The sequence below is a fragment of the Cucurbita moschata genome, unplaced genomic scaffold (genome assembly GCF_002738365.1).
Source record: "Cucurbita moschata cultivar Rifu unplaced genomic scaffold, Cmos_1.0 Cmo_Scf00001, whole genome shotgun sequence".
Classification (NCBI taxonomy): Eukaryota; Viridiplantae; Streptophyta; class Magnoliopsida; order Cucurbitales; family Cucurbitaceae; genus Cucurbita; species Cucurbita moschata.
This window is the reverse complement of record NW_019268517.1, coordinates 4,461,314-4,484,948: the sequence shown is the minus strand read 5'-3', so window position 1 is coordinate 4,484,948 and position 23,635 is coordinate 4,461,314. Positions and strand designations below refer to the sequence as shown.

Sequence of the window (23,635 nt, the reverse complement as noted above, 5' to 3'; positions counted from 1 at the left end):
TTGAAAAAATCCTCAAAATCAAATAAGAAGAAGAAGAATGTGTTGTTGGAAGCCCTGAATGCAAAACAATAGTAACAGTAACAACAGGGCCACACAAGTTCTTGTTGCTGTTGTGTGAAAGTGAGTGATCTTGCCGATTATTTATTTAAGGAGAAAATGAGACCTAATATATCAAGGGAAAAAACAAAAAAACAAAAAAACAAGGCCGCAAAAATTTAGTTATACGGTATTTTGCTCAAGGAATTTATATGCAGCACATCAATACACACATAAACTTCTTCCTACTACTTGATACTTGCAACTTGCAGAATATGTAGTCTGTTAACAAAAATCATTCCTACATGTAGAATGTGCTTGAAATAACCTATGAATTAACAAATTCCTCTAAACTTAATTTCTTTGTACTCTTAGGCTTATTTTTTTTGTTTGTAATCTTCGTGTGGTTCCTCAATTTGGGCATGTATTGATTGAACAAACCAATGAAAAATAAAGATAGTTTCTTGTATTATGTTTTTATTTCGTGGATCTAACTCACGAAACTACATTCAACCTTTTAACACAAGAAAACAACCACATCTACCTCACAGAACTCACCAATCTACATTCAAAGAAAAATTATACATGTAGGAAAATACACACTTAAAAGTAAAGTACATTACTTAATGAAGGACCAAGGGACCAAACTCACAAAAGTTCATTAGTGTGTACTAAATATAAATGAAAAACTGCATTATGTAGTAGTAGTTCGGTTCGATCCTTCAATCTAACTCACAGAACTACATTAAAAAAGAAATTAAAAAAGAAGACACAGAGATGAAACACTTAAAATAATTCATCAATGAAAAGTGAGCCAACAAAGAAGATAAAAAGGAAAAAAAAAAAACAACTAACTTGCTCTCTCTTGAGATCTGATGCAAATTAGAGAAAAATTTTGAAGCAGAAAGAAAGAAGGATGGATCTTGAGGGAAAAATTTTGAAGCACCAAAGACCGAAGGATGGATTGTTGCGCGAGAGAAATAAGGCGAGATATGGTTTTGCCCGAGAGTCTGAGAGAAAATGGGTGCCTAAAGGGAAAAGGAGAGAAAAAGAAAGGAAGGCTTTTATACGCGTGATTAGGTTTTCAGGGATAACATTAAAAAAAAAAACGCCTTTATTTTCTTTCTAATTTATAGCATCTTTTAAAAAAATGCTATACAAAAAAGCTATAAAAGAGGGTATTTGTTATAGTGACAGTAAAGTCACTTACCTTGTTGGCCTTGGCCGAAGTTTACATACGATAAGATACTCGCCTCGTTACTACGACTCCAACGCCTAACTACTTCGTATAAAAACCACATAACATGCTTAGAGCCTACTCATAACTTAGCCAAGCTAAACCTCATGTTTAATTACCAGAGTAAGTCAAATAATTTTGATTTGGTAAATAAGTGTCATACTGACCTCAATTGGCTAAAATAAGGTCACAAACTACTTAGAAGGGTTGAAAACCTAGAAATCAGTATATTATACGTGTACCGAGCTGCCAAGCCGAGCCGTGAGAAAAGACGGAGCCAAGCCAACAAAGTCGAGGATGCCGAGCCAACATTATGCACTTGCGAGTCGAGCTGTGTCAGTGCACACGTGTAAGCCGAAGGAGCACGTTTCTTCTTGGGCTGAATTGTGTACCTACTGGACTTGGGTTGAAACAGAAATCATGGCCGAAAGGTTGGGTCATGAACGACTGGACAGATTGTTGTGAATTGGATTAGTGGTTGCCGAAAGACGAAACCCAACTCGAACTGCTACCATGTCTTCCTTACCCGAGAACTATGATAACCCTAACTTTGTTTTCCCCTTTACGTCTCAGACAAGACATACAGCGATTCCGACGCAAATTCACCTTGCTTCCACCATGGTTCTTTTTTTAGAGATTTGTGCGGCAGCTGCACACAGACTTACGACTCAAAACCCCCAAATATCAATGCTAGTTTCATAGATCTTCGCAAAGCAACCCACTCGATTTCCCTTTTAAAACTCTTGATTTTTTCTTTATCAGACGTAGGTGTTACGTTCAGAGGAAAATCCATTGTAAAGATGCTGAAGAGTTTGTGAAAATAGAGGTTTAAGGGGTCTTTGGGACATTTCATACATGTAATAATTGTTTCACTGAAAATTATGCCTTTTTCCGGCAGGAATAAATGCTACACTTTATTATTATTATTTTATTTTTGAAATCTCAATTGTTCATCATTCCCTAAATAGTACTTTCGTCCTCGAAAGTAGTTGTACCCAGAAACACTCTGGGTACTTTCATTTACTTCATCCTTTCGTTCCCATGTGGTCTTCTCCACGGGTTGGTTTCAACACCCTTGACAAATGCAATGTCTCTAATGCGTGGAGTTTTTATTTTGCGAGTCAAGATTCCCAATGGCTTTTCCTCATAGCTTCTTAAGTTTTCAGCTACATCTAGAGCCTCATAATCTATCACATGCGTCAAATATGCGTTGTGTATAGTTGAGAAAGATGGTGGTAGGGCTAACCTATATGCAACGGGTTCGATCCACTCCAAAATTTCAAAAGTTCCTATAAAGCATGGACTCGGCTTGCCTTTGTGTCCAAACCTCCTTCATTGGGGTCACTTTCAAGAATACCATGTCGCCCACTTCAAACTCCAAATTCCTTCATCTTGAATCTGCATAACATTTTTGTCTACTCTAAGCAATGCACATTCTTTTTCTGATCTTTTGCACCGCCTCATTCGTGACTTGGACCAATTCAAGACCCACCAATTCACGTTCCTCTACCTCATCCCAGCACAATGGTGTCCTGCACCATTTTCCACATAATGCCTCATACGGTGCCATGCCAATTGTTGTTTGATAGTTGTTATTTTAGGCGAATTCCATGAGAAGCAATTTCAAGTCCCAACTACCAGCGAAGTCAAGCTCACAAGCACGCAACATATCATTTAGAATTTGGTTCAAATGTTTCGTCTATCCATCTGTCTGTGGGTGAAACACTATACTGAAATCCAAGCGTTTCTAGAGTCCACGCCAAAACGCCAAAGTAAAATGTGGGTCTCAGTCTGCAACAATTGGCACAGGAACACCATGCAGTTTGAAAATTTCCTTCAGCTGTTCCTAATTGTCCACTATGTAGGTGGCTTCACCAGGAAGGAAATGCACTGACTTTGTCAGTTTGTCCACAATCACCCATATGACCGTGTAACCCTTAAACGTTCTCGTTAGCCCTACTATAAAATCCATGGAAATATTCTCCCATTTTCATTCTGGTACACTGAGAAGCTGCAACAATCCCGTGGGTCTCTATCTAGGTGCCTTGACTTGTTGACAAACCAAACATCTACTCACAAACTTTGCGATATCCTTTTTCATTCTACGCTATAAAAGTGTGACTTTATGTCTTGATACATTTTGGTACCACCAAGGTGCATGGCGAACTGAGAGTTATGTGCCTCCTTTAATATTTCATTTCTAACCATTCTACCATCGGTACACACAATTGACCTTGATACAACAATCCACCATAAGATGACTTAGAGTATGTGTTAGTTGGTTCTGTCTCCATCTCATTAAGTATCTTTTCCAACTCAGGGCTCCTATTTGAGCATCAACTATTCTGTGTCGAAGGGCGGGTTGTACAGTCAATTGAGCTATTGTGCTTTAATACCTTCTATTGTTATTCCAACTAGCTCAAAATCTGTGTGTTCCCGCGGCTCTCTCATGATTAATTCTGACGAATGAGTTGTCTTCCCACTAAGGGCATCTACAACCACGTTGACCTTCCCGGGGTGGTATTGAATGTCAATGTTATAATGTTTCACTAGTTCCAACCACCTCTACTGTCTCATATTCAGCTCCTTCTGAATGAAGAAATACTTCAAGCTTTTATGATTAGTGTAAATCTGAGTATTCTCTCCATAAAGATAGTGTCAACATATCTGTAATGCAAAAACTGCCGCGGCCAACTCCGAGTCATGGGTGGGATAGTTCTTTTCATAGTTTTTCAATTGTCCATATGCATAGGAAATAACTTTCCCGTGTTGCATCAACACACATCTCAAGCCCTGGAAGCATCATTGTAAATGACATAGTTTCGTGTCATCAAGCATTGTGAGGACTGGAGGAGTCACCAGCTTATCCTTCAGATCATGAAAACTGGTCTCGCACTTTTTAGTCCATACGAATAGCACAACATTTCGAGTCAATTGCGTAAGAGATGCATCTATTTTAGCAAAATCTTGTACAAAGCGTCGATAGTAACCTGCTAAACTCAAAAAACTTTGTACCTCGGTAATTGTGGTTAGACGAGTCCATTTAGTGACCACTTCCACCTTGGCAGGAACTAATGACACGCCCACTTAGCATATGAACAACCATTTCTTTCTTGTAAGAGCCTATGCTAGCATTGGCTAACTAATCCATTCCAAAAATTACATCATACACAAGCATATGAACAACCATTAAATGTACCTCTAAGTTAACCCCTAATACTAATACATGAACATCTTTTACCCTATAAGCAACAATCATATCCACCTCTGTCAGGTGCCTATTGAGAATTCATGCAACAAAGATTCTAACACAAATTTTGTTTGACTAACAAAAACAGTAGAAATAAAAGAATGTGTAGATCTCGAGTCAAACAATGTTAAAGCAAGGTGACCAAGAATAGATATTGTACCTGTTACCCTTACATCAGGGTTTTCAGTATCCTTGCTGGTAGAGGCATAAGCCCTCGCTAAAGGACGGCTCTGAGTGGGGCTATCTACTATACACAATAACCTATGTTGACTTCCAGAATCATTGGTACGACCTCTAGGACGGTCCTTGACCAAGTGACCTTTCTTCCCACATCGAAAACAGACTCTAGAGCGAGCCAAACACTGACCCCCAATGATTCTTTCCACATTCGTTACACTTGGGTCTATCGTTTGATATATTTTCACATCTCTGCTGACCATGCCTAAAATCACAGCCCTGTTTGTTTGGTCATTTCTGCGACTGTGAAGGAGACGAATCATGACGGTCAGTTTGGTCATGGCGTCGCTTCTGTCCTACTGTAGATGAAGGGGGTTCAAGAGAACTATCAGCTCCCTCCATAGCCTTAGCTGCTCTCAGGGCGACAAGATAGGTAGTAGGCGCTATCGCCTCAACAGTGTTGTGAATCTTCGTGTCTTAACCCTAGCACAAACTACCGTGTTGTTCTGTAGTCAGTGTCCACCAATTCCGGGGAGAAGCGTTTCAATCTGGAAAACTCCCTAGCGTAAGTGGTCATAGAACACCCCCTCTGACACAACGGGTGAACTCCTGCTGTTTGCAGATTGGACGTCCTCTGGGTAGTACTATTTTGTAAAAGCACTCTTGAATTTCGCCTACGAGATTACACGAACCTCAGGAATAATAATCTCACGGGTGGACTGCCACCATAGTTCTGCATCATCTCGCAGCATGAACGCTGCACACTTCACCTTCCGATCTTCAGGACAGTTGGTTTTATCTAACAATCTCCTCCTAAAACCTGTGGTATATCTACCTTATTTCGTTTGAACTCCGTTTTGAGCCCTATGGCTCGGTGTCCCTGGCGGCATGTCCTCCAGACTTCACGTCTTGTTCGGCCGCCTCTTCTTCGAGTTGGCACGCCACCAGTCCAGATGGTTCACCCGCCTCTTCTTCGAGTTGGTTGACTGGTTGCTCTATCTCTAACTTTAGGATGTAAAGGCGGTTTGCCGTGCACCGAACTTGCGTGAGCAACCGTCGTCGATCATCGCGGATCTTAAGTAGCCCACGCTTGATAGAAATGTGGCAGCCGGCCTTATCGCGTTGACCCAGGCTCACAATATTAGCCTTGAGTCTCGGGATGAAGTAGACGCCGGTCAGCTTGTGATGATTGCCTCCCTTGCCGACGAACAGGATGGTGCCGTGCCCTTCGATCGACGACGTGCTTTTGCTGCTCGCCTCTTTCACCGATTTGAGCGAGCACTCGCTCCTCCTTCAATTGAATTGGCTTCCCAGCCGGTGCACATTTGTTATGCACAGTTGGAGCTCTTCCTCGGGTTCGACGCTCACCGGAGCAGTTATGCCGTCGTCGATTACTCTGTGGGTTTGGGGAGCTCTTCCTCGGGACGCTCTTCCTCGGGACGTCAGGTAGGACTGATGCAGTCACCACATAAAAAGGGCCAGCTCGTCCTCCTCAGATTGAGCCACATGGGAGGAGTGAGCGAGTTTGCTTGAGATGGACCCCACGATGTGTTTATTTCCGCACTTTGCATTTTCTTCTACTCGAACTTGAGACCTGTGTGTTGTTAGGTCGACGCTCTAACCACTTGAGCTATTCAACTTAATTGTTGATAGGTTGGCTCCTCCGCAATGATATACACTGATGGCTTCAACCGGGCCACTTGTTGTATTTTGATAATGAAATCCTTTCTTCTCGGTGAGAGAAAATTGTTGGAGGTTGTTGGAAGAAAAATAAAATGAGTATAATAACAAGGAGAGAGAATGACTGAAATGTTGACTGTGCTTAAAATCAGTTCGTGAAATCTTCAGATTTCCTATTTAAATATAACCTATCCTAAAAATGGCTGGAGAGTAGCAACTGAATCTGTGCCACTTCCTGCAAAATTGCCGTCTAAAACTTCTTTACAACATTCAAGATGATGTTTGTCAAATCGTCAAACGGAGAAAATAAGGAAAAACTCAGGTTTTATCTAACTGTTTCTATAGATCTCAACCACATTTGTGCCACAGTTAGATCATTAGAAGTTCCCTTAAAGGTTCAAGGGTCCCCCTCTTAAAATCACTCAAGCACCTTGCTTTATTGGTTGATAATGAAGCATCTATTTGTTGATTAGCAGTCAGTTTTTTGTATAACTGCTTTCTATGTGTCTACCAGAGCAGCCGTAGGGTTTTATGCGGCCTGAGGTACCGCTAGTGATCAATGGTTGCCGAAAGACGAAACCCAATCCGAACCGATACCACGTCTTCCTTACCTGAACAAAAACCCTAACTTAGTTTTCCCCTTTTCGTTTTAGACAAGACACGCAACGATTCTAATGCCGATTCACCTCGCTTCCACCACCGCGGTTCTTCCTTCAGAGACTTGAGCAGCAACTCCACACAAACTTACAACTCGAAACCTCGAAATATCAATGTTGGTTTCTTAGATCTTCGAGAAGCACCCCCTTGATTTCCCTTTCAAAAATCTCGATTTTCTTCTCTCTCAGACGCAGGTGTTACGTTCAAAGGAAAAATCTATCGTAAAAATGCTGAATAGTTTGTGAAAATAGAGGTTTTCTAACGGTCTTTGGGACGTTTCATACATGATAATAAGTATCTCACCGAAAATTACGCCTTTTTCGGTGGGATTAAAATGCTACACTTGATTATTATTATTTTATTTTTTGAATTTGAATGGTTACAAAATGTGTGAAAGTTGGAAACAGATAATTTTTGTCTAAAAATAATGTCAAAAAATGAAAAAGATATTTCAATTTTTTTTTTTTTTAATTTAAGCGTATGGTTCAAACTTTTGAAATTTCAAATATTTTCTATAATTTTAACCTACACCATAACTCAATATAATAATTTGAGCTATCAACTTTCTTAACTCAACTAATCCGGGTCAAATAATGATTTTCATCAATATTGATATGTCTGGGTGTTAAGAAAATAAACTTGAAATCTATAAGACTTTATTCGGGTAGGTTGAATCCTAATGGCCACGTTTTATAATTTTATTGTTATATTTTTTCATTTAAATTTCTTGATAAAAAATTATCAAAATTATATACCATCTTTGTGACCTTATTAATTTGTAACTACTCAATTTAGACAATGTATTTTATGAAATGTTATGTCACATTTTTTAAACCTAATCTAATTATCTTAGTTGTAAATTTTTACTTAAAGAACCCTTACCAAATAATGACTTTCATCAATGTCAATATGTTTATGTTGTTAAGGAGACAAACTTGAAATCTACGAAGTTTGATCTGCCCGCTTGTTCATCAGGAAAAAGCACAATCAACGTCATTAGAGTCAGCCGGAGCAAGTCATAGATAAACTTCTCAAATGTCGTGATTGGTACCAAATCTATAATGATCCAATCTTAAGGAAGCTTTCCGTGCAGCCCTATGAAAGTATTCGGAATATATGCTTCCCAGCAACTATACAATCTAATCGACTACCACTATAAAGACTTCTCAAGTTCTTGAGACCGGGGAGGGCCACCTCGAGTGCCGAGCCAATTTCTATGCCGGTTGAAGATCAGGTTGAAGATGCATATTGTCAAAAGAGAGTCATAACCTCACCTCCTTTTCAATAGTTTATTCGAGAGCCGAATCCAATTAAAAAGCTGTTGATCTTGATCCAATTCTCGATGCATGAGGCAAAATGCTTGTTTTAGCCTTCGAACAGAAACCTACCGAACGAAAATTAATAGTAGTGTTGGTTGCTAACAATCTGTTTTTGAGGATAGGGAACACCATAAATTAATGTGAATTATGAATCTTCTTTGATTTTTTTACTGCAACAATAGAGTGGGAAAACCATTTCAAAAGATGCTTGATAAGTGAAAGTGAATTATATTAGATTCTGCTACTCTGGAAATTGAAATGGCTTGATTTGCCCATTTATATTGATTGCGTGATGAAAATGAGGATTAAAGATTCTCAAATGATGATATTTCAATTTTAATAGAGAAAGAAATATGGAGAAAAAAAAAATGCAATTTTGCAGTGTAGATCTCTTCCCCCTCTCCCGACTCCGTCCCATGCAACTAGGCTTTAAACTTGGCCCACTCTCCCTTTTGTGCCCCTGACCGAAAAAAAGTATGGTCTTTCTCAGAAGAGAGCATATCTACCTTCAAAGAGCTTCTGGAATGTGGCCTATGGAAAGAGCATACCCAACCAATATGAGTCTGTACGAAGACTTGTCATTCCCACAGGAGAGAGTTTTCCTACATATTTACTCATTACCAAGTGAATGGAAAATGCTTGCTTCTATTCTTTCTCTCCGAGCAATGAACCATGGTTGTCTAGCTGTACGAAATTTTTAGGGAGTGAAGCGATATGTGGAAGAAGAGGGGATGACAGAACTATTGAAAGTCATCCATAAGATTGAATACCTTCCTGGCTATACGAAAGGGTGGAATGAATCATCTATCAAAGGGTGGAATTGAATCATCTATCAAAGGGTGGAAATTGACTCTAATCGGAAGACTTTCTTTTTCATCAAGATTGCATACCCAAATTAATCACTTCACAATAGAGAACACGAGGGATGAGCGATGATTGATCGCTTGTGAATGTATATAATAAAATTACGTAAACTTCACAAGACTAAGTGCAAGTATACACTATCACAAGTAGCAAGTAATAAGTAAATTATCAATTCCATAGGGAACCTATCTTTTCGGTTAATTTTATCGCTGGAAATTTAAGTGAGTTTTTGGGTAACATTCAAATGGGTGTTGGAGATTTTAACTATTTAAACAAAATTAAAACAGAGTGCCACTACTGTCGAAAACAGAAAATGATGAGAAAATCCACTATAATGAGGAAAGTTCGGCTAAGAGAGATTAAATAGATAAGTTGTTGAGTTTTGTGGTAGATTTTAGTTCCTTTTAATAGATTCTCAAGCTCACTTCCGAGGGTCATGAATGGTGATTATTTCCATAATCGTTGTAATTTCTATTAACAAGGCTCTAGGAGAAGAATTATTCCTAACCCTTCTATTACCTTTCAAGTCTCCTTGCTATGGAACTAGAGTATTAAAGAGGATTTCATTGCTCCCTCTCTTCTCCCGAATAAGAGAACAACTATGTATGTAAGGTAGCTAATTAAACATACATGTAAATCATTAACAGCAACTCTTTAATAAACTAAAATCATACCGTCAACATACTTAAACTATATAAAACTCTCTTGCCTCCCCTATTAAGTTTAGCTCTCCATACAAACTGAATTAAACAGAGAAATCTGCATCTTCATCATGTAAAATTGATGGAATAAGGACAGAGAATAAGGAAATAAAGAGTTATCCCGGTTTGTTGTTGTTCGTCAATGGAAGTTCCTTTCTCTTGAGCTCTCACGTCCACCTCTTTGCCCTAATCAATCATCGTTGGTCTCCTTTTCTTTCTGCTGTCAACAGCGGCTGGATTAGGGTTTTCTTCTTCTTCTCTGGTTCCACAGCAGTTCACTACAGTAGAGCTGCTGCTGTGTAATTCGATTTTTACCCCAAAAAAAATGTGTCCCCTCCTCTTGGTCTTCCTTTTCCTTTTATATTGAGCATGAGTTCCTCTTTATGGCTGAAAAGAAATAAGTTGTCCATATAAGATGTTCCTCATTGGTAGTCAATGGCCCACTTGGACTGCTGACGTGTATTTAAAATTTCCATGTCCTCCCCCATTTGTTTCCAAATTTGCTGCTCCCACGTGGTTTAGCATAAATGTCTGAAATTTTACCACATAACTCAATTAAATATACAATTAAGATCGATTTATGCAAAATCATATTTTTTTTTCATGTTGGACCACAATAAACGATTTCATACTCACTAAGTAGAATAAATGGGGAATAAATGAGAAAATGGTGAATAAGAATGCAATATTAACTACAAAAAGACTTGATATGACTCTACATTTAGACAGTTATCACACCCCCAAACTTAAAAGATTGCTCATCCTTGAGCAATCATTCTCTCAACTCTCCCCTTTTTTTTCTCATTAACAAAATGTTCGTAGAGTATTCATCAAAGACATGATTTAGATCACATTCTTTATATTCCTTCCTCAAATTAGTTATTTCCCACCTTTCACCCTACACTTATCACCAAATCTAACCAGAAGAATAACACATTCCTCGCTTCCACCGTATTCCCCAAAACACTACTAAAATGATTACCATTCCTTCTACCTTTGCTTTTGTGACTTGACTTCATAATTTATTTCATTAACTTTTACTTATCATGACAAAAATCTTTTTTTTTTTTTCCAAGAATCCTTCAAGTCATCCCCCTATTCTTTGGGTGCCTCCACTTGTGGTGCAAATCACCTAAGTCTTCAAGGGATGACTATATAGGCTACCACTCGTTCTCCCTTAGCTCGACTCTTTTGCTAGCATCCTGTAGTTTTCAGTGTGGTCACATTTGTGATGCAACTCACCTGAACGATAAGGATAACTCTTTTTTTTTTTTTTTAACTCCCAATTACTTTCGATTCAGACACCTCCATTGGCAATGCAGATTGCTTGACAACGAGCAATTAAGACTTATTGAGAGTTCAAGCTTTAGGTTGAAGAGGAGTGGTCTTGGTTTTTTTTTTTTTTTTTTTATGTAAATATATATATATGAGGGCGATGAAATTTGCTTTAATACCCCCAAACTTAAACTAGCCATTGTCCTCAATGAGCATTAGTGTGGGTGTGGAATCATTCTTGAAAGCAATTTGAGGTGTAGAAGCTCTTAGTTATTGTTGGTGTTGGGAAAATGGTTTAAAGGTTGGGTGAATTATGGGAATTCTTCCTAATTAAGGTGGATTATGATAGATTGGATCCTCACCTTAACTTTGATGAATACTCTTCAATGTGAGCTTCAATTTCCTTAACACCACTCACCTTTACTGTTTTATTTATCCGTAAGGCATTTGACAATACATCCCTAGTTCTTGCACAAAACATCATGACTACATATGAAACAAAATATGCACGATCTATTACCCCCTCTAAAGCTTCATGTTTCTAGGTTGCATGCATGAGCATGATTCAAAATTATATGCAGTCAACACAACAAAGCAAACACAACAAAAACAAACACAACATAAGGATGTATGCTTCTAAATCAGGCAGCAAGGTAAATCAGACAGCAAGGTTATAAAAGGTGTGGTAAGAGAATTCCCTTGATTTTAGGCATCATTAGAGGAAGTGTTATCTTCCTCCTCTACTACATGCGATGATTCTTTGCAGCTCCACTCTTTAAAAATTTCGTCTGGAAAACTTGGGAATGCTGCATTTTTTGACTTGGTTCTTAAGGTTTTATGTATTTCCTCATCCCTCATTTTGACATAAGACCAAAACGCCTTACAACTCCCTTCACTATTTTCACACCAGCTAAGTAAAGCCTCTTGCTGTTTCAGCAGTTGATCCATATCGTCTGTTGCTCTGCTGTCCCTCCTTTTGCCACTGTTGGCGCCATCCCTATGGGTTTCTATGTCGTCCATCAAAGTCCTTGCCTCAAGTCTTTCTTCTTCCTCATGAAAAGGGACTGCAGCCTCCAGGCACAGTATGGTTATCAGCTGTGGAAAAAACAGCCTCCCCACTTTCTTACTTGCACATTTGACAATCTCATCCGCTACAATCTTGCCCACATCGATGCTCAAATTCATTATGATTGCATACACAAGTAAAACTCTATCAGCTAACAATGTAGTATCATGTGTAGTGGGTAGTAAGTTGGTTTTTATGAAGGCAGCCCAAACTTTCGCTTCGGGGTTGAGGTCTGCTGCTATTATCGTCCTTGCTCCTCCTCTCGAGAGTTACCACCGTGTTCCTTCTATGGCTACCATCTTGAAGGCCATCTCAAGTTGATCATCCGATGGGGCTAGCACCATTTCGTTGAAGGTGGCATACTCAAAAGATTGTAGATGAAACAGTTGGTTGATGGCTCTAGGGCTTCACTCAACTATTTTTCCTCTTACTAATGTTATGTATCCTTCCACTTGATCAATATTTGCGTAAAACTCCTTCACTATCGGCACTATAGCTTGTTCCCTTTTGTGATAGAACATCTCCCACCCTAGATCGTTGATGGCGTTAAGAAAGGACTCCGGGAATGTAGGGTAAAATGTTGGGAACCTTCTTTCCACCAACACTACTCTTGACTTGAAGAGTTCATACCTGTTGTACGCCTCCTCGTTTGCGAATATTCCTTTTTGTGTTGGGAGGTTCTCCATTTTGTTCTTGCCCTTTTCTTTTCGTTTCGAACCGGTGCCCGTTAGGAAGAGATCTTGATTTATTTCTTGCACTTCATCTTGCTGCACTTCTTCCTTCCCTCGCACCATTTTTTTTTCTCTTGTTCTCAGTGCCATGATTGTCGGTTGCAAGCTAAAAGTTATTTTTTTTTCTTTTTTTCTTGGTTGCTTGGAGTGTGAAGGTGAAGGTTATTTCTTGTGGAAGTAATTTGTATATAACACAAGGAATGACTTCTTGGGGAAGTTTTTTTTTGTTTTTTTTTTAATAACATGGCAGACTGTTGTATTCATTGAATACAGCAGATTGCTGTCAAAATTTTAAAATTTAAATTTTTTTTTATTATAATAATCATGGCAGACTGCTGTATTCATTAAATACAGCAGATTGCTGTCAAATTTTTTTTTTTTTTACACAAAGGAAGATAGGTTGCTGTATGCAGCTACAGCACAGTCTGCTGTCATTTCCACAGCAGGCTGCTGTAGTTTAGGTAGAACAGCAGTTTGCTGTCGAGTTGACAGCAAGCTACTAATAATTTTTTTTTTTTTTGTTTCCAAAGTTTTCCTTTTTCTTGTTTGATATCCCTTGATGTCATCGTTTTGTGTTGGTGCTTTGACTTGAGGTTTTGTGAGAAAGCACACACAAATTAGATCAAATTCATGCAAATGAAGAAGAACGCGGTACTTCATGGCAGCATACACCGAAAAAGAATAACTTTGACTTAGTATGTACCAAATGTAATTAACCTCCTTACTACTTTGAAATTAGCTTTGTTAACCACATCAGAATCCACCTAATTCATCTCCAAAAAAAAAATTAGCTACTTTCTTGGGGGCATGCGAGTCATTCATGATAAAAATGTAAAAGAACATCTAAAAAAAACTATCATTCTAAGATAAGTGAAGATAACTATTTAAAAATAATTAAAAGTGGATAAATAAAAGGAGAAGAAAAACTAACTTGGCTTCCCGGGAGTTTGTTACCTGTTACCGTTTCTTGTCAGCTCCCGTTTGCTCCAAAATGTTTTATTTTTCAGCTTTTTAAGCTTAAAGAGGCAATGCCTCTTTTTACTTCCCCACCCAAATATGGCTTCAGTCCCTGTCCATTCACTGTGAAAGGTCTCCTTTCGTCTCCATGTTTTATGGTTATTGCCCCATAGGGAGTGACTTCTTCAACTATAAACGGACCAGACCATCTTGATTTTAATTTTCCAGGGAATAACTTCAGCCTTGAGTTGAATAGCAACACTCTTTGTCCTATGTAGAATTCTTTGGGCCTAATTTTGTTGTCACGCCACATTTTTGTTTTTTCTTTGTACATCTTAGCATTTTCGTAGACTAGGTACCTGAATTCTTCCAACTCATTTAGTTGCATTCGCCTCAAGTCTCCATTTGTTGTATAGTCAAAATTTAACTTCTTTAATGCCCAAAATGCTTGCAAAATTCTTTTGCATCTTTGAAAATTGTATTTCCCGTTCTTTGACATTGATCGCAACCCTTGCAAAATTCTTTTGCATCTTTGAAAATTGTTGGCCAATAGAAACCCGATTGAAATACCTTGGCTGCTGTTCTTTGCCCTCCAAAATGACCTCCATATGGAGATGCATAACATTGTTCAAGAATTGTTGGTATTTCACTGTTTGGAATGCATCTTCTCATTATGCCGTCTCCACATTGTTTAAAGAGAAAAGGTTCATCCCAAATGTAACTTTTGGATTCATGGAAAAACCTCTTCCTTTGTTGATAATTTTTCTCTTCGGGTATGATGGCACAAGCCAAAAAATTTGCTATGTCTGCATCCATGGAGTTGCTGTCATTCTGCTACTGCTGTAGCTGCTGCTACTGCTGTTTATCTCGAGCAGCTGTTCATCCGGAAATGCATCATCAATTTCTTTGCTATTGACCTTTTCTTCCATGTTCTCCATTCTAGATAAATGATCCGCTACATGGTTATTAGCTCCTTTCGTGTCCACGATTTCTATCTCGAACTCTTGTAACAGTAGAATCCATCTAATTAATCTTGGCTTGGCATTCGGTTTCATCATTAGGTGCTTGATTGCTGCATGGTCAGTGTACAGTTTCACCTTTGCTCCAAATAAATAAGCTCTGAACTTTTCAACAGCGAATACTACGGCCAACAATTCTTTTTCAGTGGTTGTATAATTCACTTGAGCCTCATTCAACGTTTTGCTGGCATAATAGATAGGATGAAGTACCTTCCCCTTTTTCTGTCCTAACATTGCCCCCACAGCATGGCCACTAGCATCACACATCAACTCAAATGGTGAATTCCAATCGAGTGTTGACATTATAGGAGCTGTGGTCAGCGCTGTCTTTAATGCTTGGAAGGCAGTCATGCATTGTTTGTCAAAAACGAATTTTCTATTTGACTCCAACAAACTACACAATGGTTTTGCAATCTTGGAGAAATCTTTAATAAACCTCCTATAAAACCCTGCATGGCCCAAAAAGCTTTTTATACCTTTAACTGACGTAGGTGGATTCAATCTTTCAATAGCTTCTATCTTGGCTCTATCAACTTCTATTCCTCTTCTTGAGATCTTGTGGCCTAACACTATTCCCTCATTGACCATAAAATGACATTTTTCCCAATTCAGTACAAGATTCTTCTCATCTTTGTGGAACCTTCCCTAAATTGCACAAACAAGTCTCAAAAGATTCTCCATAAACCGAAAAATCATCCATGAATATCTCCATAATTGTTTCTACCATATCTGTAAAAATGGCCATCATGCAACGTTGAAATGTCGCTGGAGCATTACATAGTCCAAAGGGCATTCGTCTAAAGGCAAAAATTCCATATGGGCATGTGAATGTAGTTTTCTCTTGATCTTCTGGATTGATTGTAATTTGATTGTATCCCGAATAACCATCCAAGAAGCAATAATGTGACTTTCCAGCAAGCCTATCAAGCATTTGATCAATGAATGGTAAGGGAAAATGATCCTTACATGTCGCTTTGTTTAGCCTTCTATAATCCATGCAAATTCTCCATCCATTCACTATTCTAGTGGGGATCAACTCATTGTTCTCCTTTGCCATTACTGTTATCCCTCCTTTCTTCGGAACACATTGAATAGGATTGACCCAGCTGCTATTTGCAATTGGATAAATTATTCCAGCATCTAGCCATTTGAGAATCTCCTTTCTAACAACCTCCTTCATCATGGGATTTAATCGTCTTTGTTGCTCAATGGACTTAACTTTTCCTTCCTCCAATTGTATTTTGTGCATGCATAGTGAAGGGCTAATTCCTTTTATATCTGCCAATGTCCAACCTATCGCCCCCTTGTGCTTCTTCAATGTTTCTAGGAGCATATCCTCTTGAGTCGAGGATAGTGTCGCTGAGATGATGATGGGTAGTGTCTTCTTATCACCTAAATAAGCATACTTAAGGTTAGGTGGTAGTGGTTTTAAGTCCAGCTGTGGCGCTTCCTCAATAGAAGGTCTCATCGGTGAACTCTTTCTTCCCTCACATTCTAGTGACTCAAAAGTTCTGCTGAATTCACCTAAAACTGCTAACTGTTCTATTCTGTCATTCAAGCTGCTGTCTTCTTCCTGCTCGCTTTCCTCATCATCTCATTCCTCGGTCGCTGGTTGTTCTGTCAATTCATACACTGATGTGCATTCTTCTGTCACTGTTGAGCATTCTTCTATCACTGCTGGATATTTCATGCTGTCATTGATGTTAAATTCAACTTTTTGGTCACCCATTCTTAACGTGATGGTTCCTTTGTAGACATCTACTAATGTTCTTCCAGTCTTTAAAAATGGTCTCCCCAAAATAATTGGAACATCATGATCGGCTTCATAATCTAAAATGATAAAATCTGCAGGAAATATGAATTTGTCAACTTGAATTAAGATGTCCTCAATCTTTCCTTCGGGATAAGTGATGGACCTATCGGCTAGTTGTAAGGTGACTGTAGTCGGTCTAGCCTCTCCAATTCCCAACTTCTTGTAAATAGATAGAGGCATTAAGTTGATGCTTGCTCCCAAGTCACATAATGCTCGTCCTAGTTCCTTTCCTCCAATTGATACAGGAATAGTGAACGATCCAGGATCTTTCTCCTTTAGTGGGATCTTGTTCTTCAATATTGCACTGCACTCTTCATTCAATGACACCACCTTAAATTCTTCAAACTTCCTTCTATTAGTAAGTACATCCTTCAAGAACTTCACATAATTTGGCATTTGCTTCAAAGCTTCCACCCGTGGTATGTTTATATGAATTTCCTTTAGAATATCCATAAACTTCTCAAAATGGGCTTCCTCTTTCTTTCTCTTTATTCTTTGTGGAAAAGGAGGTGATGGTGTGTATGTTATGCTCTCTTGTCCACTACTGGCTGTTGTTTGTATTTTAGGCTGCTCCTTAATTTTTGCATAATCCTTGCTGTGTTCTTTCTGTACAGCAGCTTCGTCATTTCGCTGCTGTGTATCAGCAGTTTCTTGGGAATGGCTGTCGCCTTGTTCTGCATTTTTTTCTCCCCCGCTGGGTATTTTTTTTCCACTTCTCAACTCTATTGCTTGACATTGCTCTTTGCCTTCTCTTTTTGGTGTTTCGGTGTCTGCTGGCAGCTTTCCAAGAGGCCTATTTCGTAACTCAGTTGCTAATTGACCTACTTGAACTTCCAAATTTTGCAATGAGGCTTGTTGACTTTGTATCACGACATCATTTTTAGCCATATATTCCTTTATTAGGCTCTCAATAGATGTTCCCGATGTGTATTGAGCTTGGGTAATTCCTTTCCCTTGGGTGTTGACTTGTTGAGAACTATAAGCCAATTGATTTTGTAATCCAAAACCCGGAGGGTAATTTGCTTTAGGTGGCATTTGTTGGTTGTATGAGCCTTGTCCCTTCCATGAGAAATTTGGATGATTTCTCCACCCCGGATTATAAGTATTTAAGAAGGGGTTATTTTTCGGGTTGCCTTGATTAGCTTGATTCCCGACATAAAAAATTGAGGCCGGATTGCTCGGACATTGATCAAAGGTGCGTTCCTCTCCACAATATACACAAGATTCGGCTGCTGTCTAGTTAATTACAGCAGCTGTATGGACTGGTGCTTTGATCATGGAGTCTTGCCCCAATGCTAGATTTTGTAAAATATTAGTCACCGAAGCTAGTTGAGCATTGATAGAAGACAAAGCATCAACTTCAAGTACTCCTCGAGTCTTCCTCCCTGGGTTGCTTCTCACATCGGCCCATTGACAATTGTTAGATGCTATTCTCTCTAAAATTTCATATGCTTCATTGTATGTCTTTGACAAAATGGCCCCATTGGCAGAAGCATCAACTACTTGTTTAGTAGCAATATTTAATCCTTTGTAGAAAGTCTCCATTTGTATACAATGAGGTAGTCCATGGTGAGGACACTTTCTAAGCATCTCCTTAAATCTCTCCCAAGCTTCACTTAGTGTCTCATCTTCAAACTGTTGAAAAGCAACAATCTCATTTCTGAACCGTGCATTTCTAGTGGGTGGGAAATATTTGATCAAAAATTTCTCTGCTAGACTATTCCACGAATCAATTGTTCCCGGTGCTAAGGTATTCCACCATGATTTAGCACCATCCCTCAATGAATATGGGAATAAGCTCAGTCTAATCACGTCTTTATCAACTCCCTGAAATCGAAATGAGTCACTAACTCTAAAAAATGACTTTAGATGTAGGTGGGGATCTTCCGACGGTAGTCCATGAAATTGCCCAATGGTTTGCAACATTTGAAACATCACGGGCTTTAGCTCAAACGTGGTTGCTTGCATTTCGGGTCTAATAATGCACGGATTTAGCTCTTCCACAACTAGGTGTGCATATGCTCGGATCGCTCTTTCTCTGTCATCTGCTAAATGAATGACATCGGCAGTAATTCTCTCTTGATTAGCCATCATCGCTGGATTTTCAAACTCCCAATTCAACTGGGCTCCAAGTTCTATTTGCTGTATATTCTGTTCTGTCATTTTCTTTTTCTCCTTCAACCTTCGTCTAAATGTTCTCTCTATTTTAGGATCCAAAATAAATTCCAAACCCGTAGGTGGGTTCATACACAAAATTCTGCAGCAGTAAACTCAGTTCTTCAGCAGTAAATACAGCAGTAGAAAATTCAGCTTCCTATGACTTCTTTTTTGCTCCAACTCACGAAAATCTACAACAAGTAAAATAACCAAATTAGGTTCCCCGGCAACGGCGCCAAAAACTTGATCGCTTGTGGATGTATATAATAAAATTACGTAAACTTCACAAGACTAAGTGCAAGTATACACTATCACAAGTAGCAAGTAATAAGTAAATTATCGATTTCACAGGGAACATATCTTTTCGGTTAATTTTATCGCTGGAAATTTAAGTGAGTTTTTGGGTAACATTCAAATGGGTGTTGGAGATTTTAACTATTTAAACAAAATTAAAACAGAGTGCCACTGCTGTCGAAAACAGAAAATGATGAGAAAATCCACTATAATGAGGAAAGTTCGGCTAAGAGAGATTAAATAGATAAGTTGTTGAGTTTTGTGGTAGATTTTAGTTCCTTTTAATAGATTCTCAAGCTCACTTCCGAGGGTCATGAATGGTGATTATTTCCATAATCGTTGTAATTTCTATTAACAAGGCTCTAGGAGAAGAATTATTCATAACCCTTCTATTACCCTTCAAGTTTCCTTGCTATGGAACTAGAGTATTAAAGAGGATTTCATTGCTCCCTCTCTTCTCCCGAATAAGAGAACAACTATGTATGTAAAGTAGCTAATTAAACATACATGTAAATCATTAACAGCAACTCTTTAATAAACTAAAATCATACCGTCAACATACTTAAACTATATAAAACTCTCTTGCCTCCCCTATTAAGTTTAGCTCTCCATACAAACTGAATTAAACAGAGAAATCTGCATCTTCATCATGTAAAATTGATGGAATAAGGAAAGAGAATAAGGAAATAAAGAGTTATCCCGGTTTGTTGCCGTTCGTCAATGGAAGTTCCTTTCTCTTGAGCTCTCACGTCCACCTCTTTGCCCTAATCAATCCTCGTTTGTCTCCTTTTCCTTCTGCTGTCAACAGCTGCTGGATTAGGGTTTTCTTCTTCTTCTCTGGTTCCACAACAGTTCACTGCAGTAGAGCTGCTGCTGTGTAATTCGATTTTTACCCAAAAAAAAATGTGTCCCCTCCTCTTGGTCTTCCTTTTCCTTCTATATTGAGCATGAGTTCCTCTTTAGGGCTGAAAAGGAATAAGTTGTCCACATAAGATGTTCCTCATTGGTAGTCAATGGCCCACTTGGACTGCTGATGTGGATTTAAAATTTCCATGTCCTCCCCCATTTGTTTCCAAATTTGCTACTCCCACGTGGTTTAGCATAAATGTCTGAAATTTTACCACATAACTCAATTAAATATACAATTAAGATCGATTTATGAAAAATCATATTTTTTTTCATGTTGGATCGCAATAAACGATTTCATGCTCACTAAGTAGAATAAATGGGGAATAAATGAGAAAATAGTGAATAAGAGTGCAATATTAACTACAAAAAGACTTGAAATGACTCTACATTTAGACAGTTATCAATGATTGACCTACCTCAGTTTTGCAACAGTTTACTCGCTTGTTGAAACATCCCTCCATAGCCGATTGGATGGTGGATAGCCACTTGACACGTATGAATAATGAAACATGAAGAAGAGTAAACCCTATAGTCACATATTACTAGACTTCCTCTATCCCACTTCCCCTCCCTATCTCATTTGACCCATTCACCGGAGTATGTTGGGTTGGAATGCCTGAAACATCCCTCCATAGCCGATTGGATGGTGGATAGCCACTTGACACGTATGAATAATGAAACATGAAGAAGAGTAAACCCTATAGTCACATATTACTAGACTTCCTCTATCCCACTCCCCCTCCCTATCTCATTTGACCCATTCACCGGAGTATGTTGGGTTGGAATGCCTCTACCTATCCCATCCTTGATTTATGATCTCTAGGCCTTCCTACTTCAAATTTATAGGTGTAGGAATTCCTAGAAGAGTCTCGAAGGTCATTTTGTCATTAGTGGAGAAGCATGTTGTAAGGAATCACGAAATTCTTAATGATTGTTGGTTGTCATGATATGCTTCCCCAAAAGGGCTCATACCAATGTAGATGAGCTCCTGCCATGGAACAACCTCCCATTAATCAACACCATTTGTTCGACACTTGAGAATTCTATTGACGTGGCTAAGTTAAGGTCATAGTTCTGCTACCATGTTATGAATCACGACTCTCCACAATGGTATGACATTGTCAACTCTGAGCATAAGCTCTCATGGTTTTATTTTGAGCTTCCCCAAAAGGTCTCATACCAATGTAGATGTATTCCTTACTTATAAACCCATGATCATCCTCTAAATTATCCAATGTGGGACTCCCTCCCAACAATCCTCAACACATGTGTGATACAGATGCTCCTCTATGCGAATGTTCTGGCTTTCAAAAAATGAGTATGTGACGGGGAGGTGGAAAGGAGTTTCGAGAACAAAGCCTTGGATTTCAAAGTTCAGCCCTATCCTCTCGTGTCTTCTCCCTATCTAAACTATATCAACAAAGCCAACTAGAAAATTCGCTTGTCAATAAATTCTTGGTGTAATACTAACCCTACAATAATTTATGTTAGAATTTTTTACTGATTAGGTGTGAGCTTTGATAACTCTCACAAAAAGTAGAGTTATATTATTGTTAGTTATACCTTACATATTATTATGGCAATTAATCATTTATTTTCATGAGGAGCTTGATGGTGAGGTTTGACTCCACTAACCGGGTATCAATTCCTACAAGTGGGTGGTAAAGTCTTTCAAGACTCACATTTGTGCACCACTAGAGGAGCAACTTAGTAAGATAGATTAATTGTCCACTTGACTACCGAAAAAAAATGACATGTTTCGATAGTTGGGATTCAAGCCCCACAGTTGCATGTTGCATGTTTTCGTGTGTATGCATGTTTACATCATTAGAGATGCTATTTGCTGAGTATTCAACTTTTTCCAACTACCATGAGGTGGATGTTAGCATGTTTTCAACTTGTGTTCGAAATTTTATTTTACCTTAATTTGAAGTTGTATTTTAAATTCTATAAATTTATTTGTAAACATATTTTATGTTTAACAATGTTGTAAATGGGATCCCAATTTGGACTATAATTTTGTTTTATTATGAAAAAAATCTCTTTCATTTTCTCAAATTTTGATTTTAATAATGAGATAAACAGAGTAAGCTAATTGTTTATGAAAAAAAATTATCAAAATGCATGCAATAATTGTTGAGGATGGTTAGAAGGGAGTCCGTTAATTTAGGAGATGATCATAGGTTTACAAATAAGGAATACATCTACATTTGGTACGAGTCATCTTGGGGAAACCCAGAGCAAAAACATGAAGCTTAGCTCAGAGTGGACAAAAGTGACTCAAGTGTATTTTGTTAGGACTCCAAAGGAGTCGAGGCTCAATTAAGGAAAGGCTATTCAAGGGTTCCATAAACCTCATGCGAGGCTCTGTAATTTGTTCTAGGGGAGGATTTTTGAGAGAGAGTCTCACCTCGATTAATTTAGAAAATGATCATGGATTTATAAGTTTTTGGAGAAAACCCAAAGCAAAGCCATGAAAGCTTATGTTGAAAGTAACAATATCGAACCGTAAAATCAAATCGCTACAATTATCTTATCACATGTCCCATCCTCATTTAGGCTAAAGGCCATCAAAACCCCAACAACGGTTTGTTTAATCCATTGGGTTCTTTGTGTACATTATGGATCCATCTCTAAAATTGAAAATCTTAGCCATTGTGATCTTAAAGATATCATGTTCCCTAAAATATTCATAAATTTGCATAGTGCACATGTGCTTTGCTCCCTATTAGCTAATCTACAAAGAATGGACAACCAAACAAATACCACCCATAGATGAGAAGATAAGTTTAAAGTTATCAAAAAAATAAAAAATTAAAAAAAAAATAGTAGAGATTATCACAATCTCTTTTTAAAAATTTCAAAAGGAGATAGATATATATTACGTAAACATCATTCAAGTTATCGTTCTAATATATTTCTATTACAATAAGTTTGCTATCGATCTAAGGTGTTGGAAATGGAAGCAAGTTCATTAACTTCCTTGAGGTATCCATTTATGGTATTAACTTGATCTAATTTCATAGCTAGAAGGCCTAACTTATTAGATCCATTAGTTTTTTATAGCATAGAAATAAAAACTAGACCAAACCAAATTGGGGTTATCCATATCAAGTAGATTGTCAAATATTTAATAGGGAAAGGTTTTGTTGAAACGTGTAAATGGGAAAGTAAGGACGTGTGTTTCCAAAAGTCGAAGGAATAAGCACTTTGTATGGTTGGAAATGGGCGTTCTTGAATTGACTTTAAATCCAAATGAAGTGATGACACTGAAATTTGTGTCGTTTGTGTATTTAGTGGGGTTGGGATTTTTGCATTTTCTAAGGTTCTCCTTTTTAATCATAACTTACACCATATCTTCTCATCATTTCTCCACTTTCTTCTATCTATATTACAATGTCAATTCCATAATTAACCCATGTATCAATTATTTGGTGGAGATGAGCAAAAATCGATTATATATGTTCAACCTAATCTTCAAGTCCTCTATGAG

At 38.2% G+C, this 23,635-nt stretch overlaps 1 protein-coding gene, 1 long non-coding RNA gene and 1 other non-coding gene across 3 annotated transcripts; 1 reads left to right on the top strand and 2 right to left on the bottom strand.

Annotated features, from left to right (window-relative positions):
• Positions 1–16,563: 16,563 nt before the first annotated feature.
• On the bottom strand, positions 16,564–17,817 carry LOC111454344. Its single transcript, XM_023095802.1, has one exon. It carries the CDS (start codon positions 17,815–17,817, stop codon positions 16,564–16,566), a length of 1,254 nt encoding a protein of 417 aa, XP_022951570.1.
• A 526-nt stretch (positions 17,818–18,343) lies between these two features.
• Positions 18,344–18,449, top strand: LOC111454578. The gene has a single exon (XR_002712458.1). It is a non-coding gene; the product is annotated as a Plant small nucleolar RNA R71 (small nucleolar RNA).
• A 1,684-nt stretch (positions 18,450–20,133) lies between these two features.
• On the bottom strand, positions 20,134–20,891 carry LOC111449408. Its single transcript, XR_002711612.1, has 2 exons — positions 20,559–20,891; positions 20,134–20,342 (listed from the first exon to the last, which is right to left on the bottom strand). It is a non-coding gene; the product is annotated as an uncharacterized LOC111449408 (long non-coding RNA).
• Between the last annotated feature and the right edge of the window lie 2,744 nt (positions 20,892–23,635).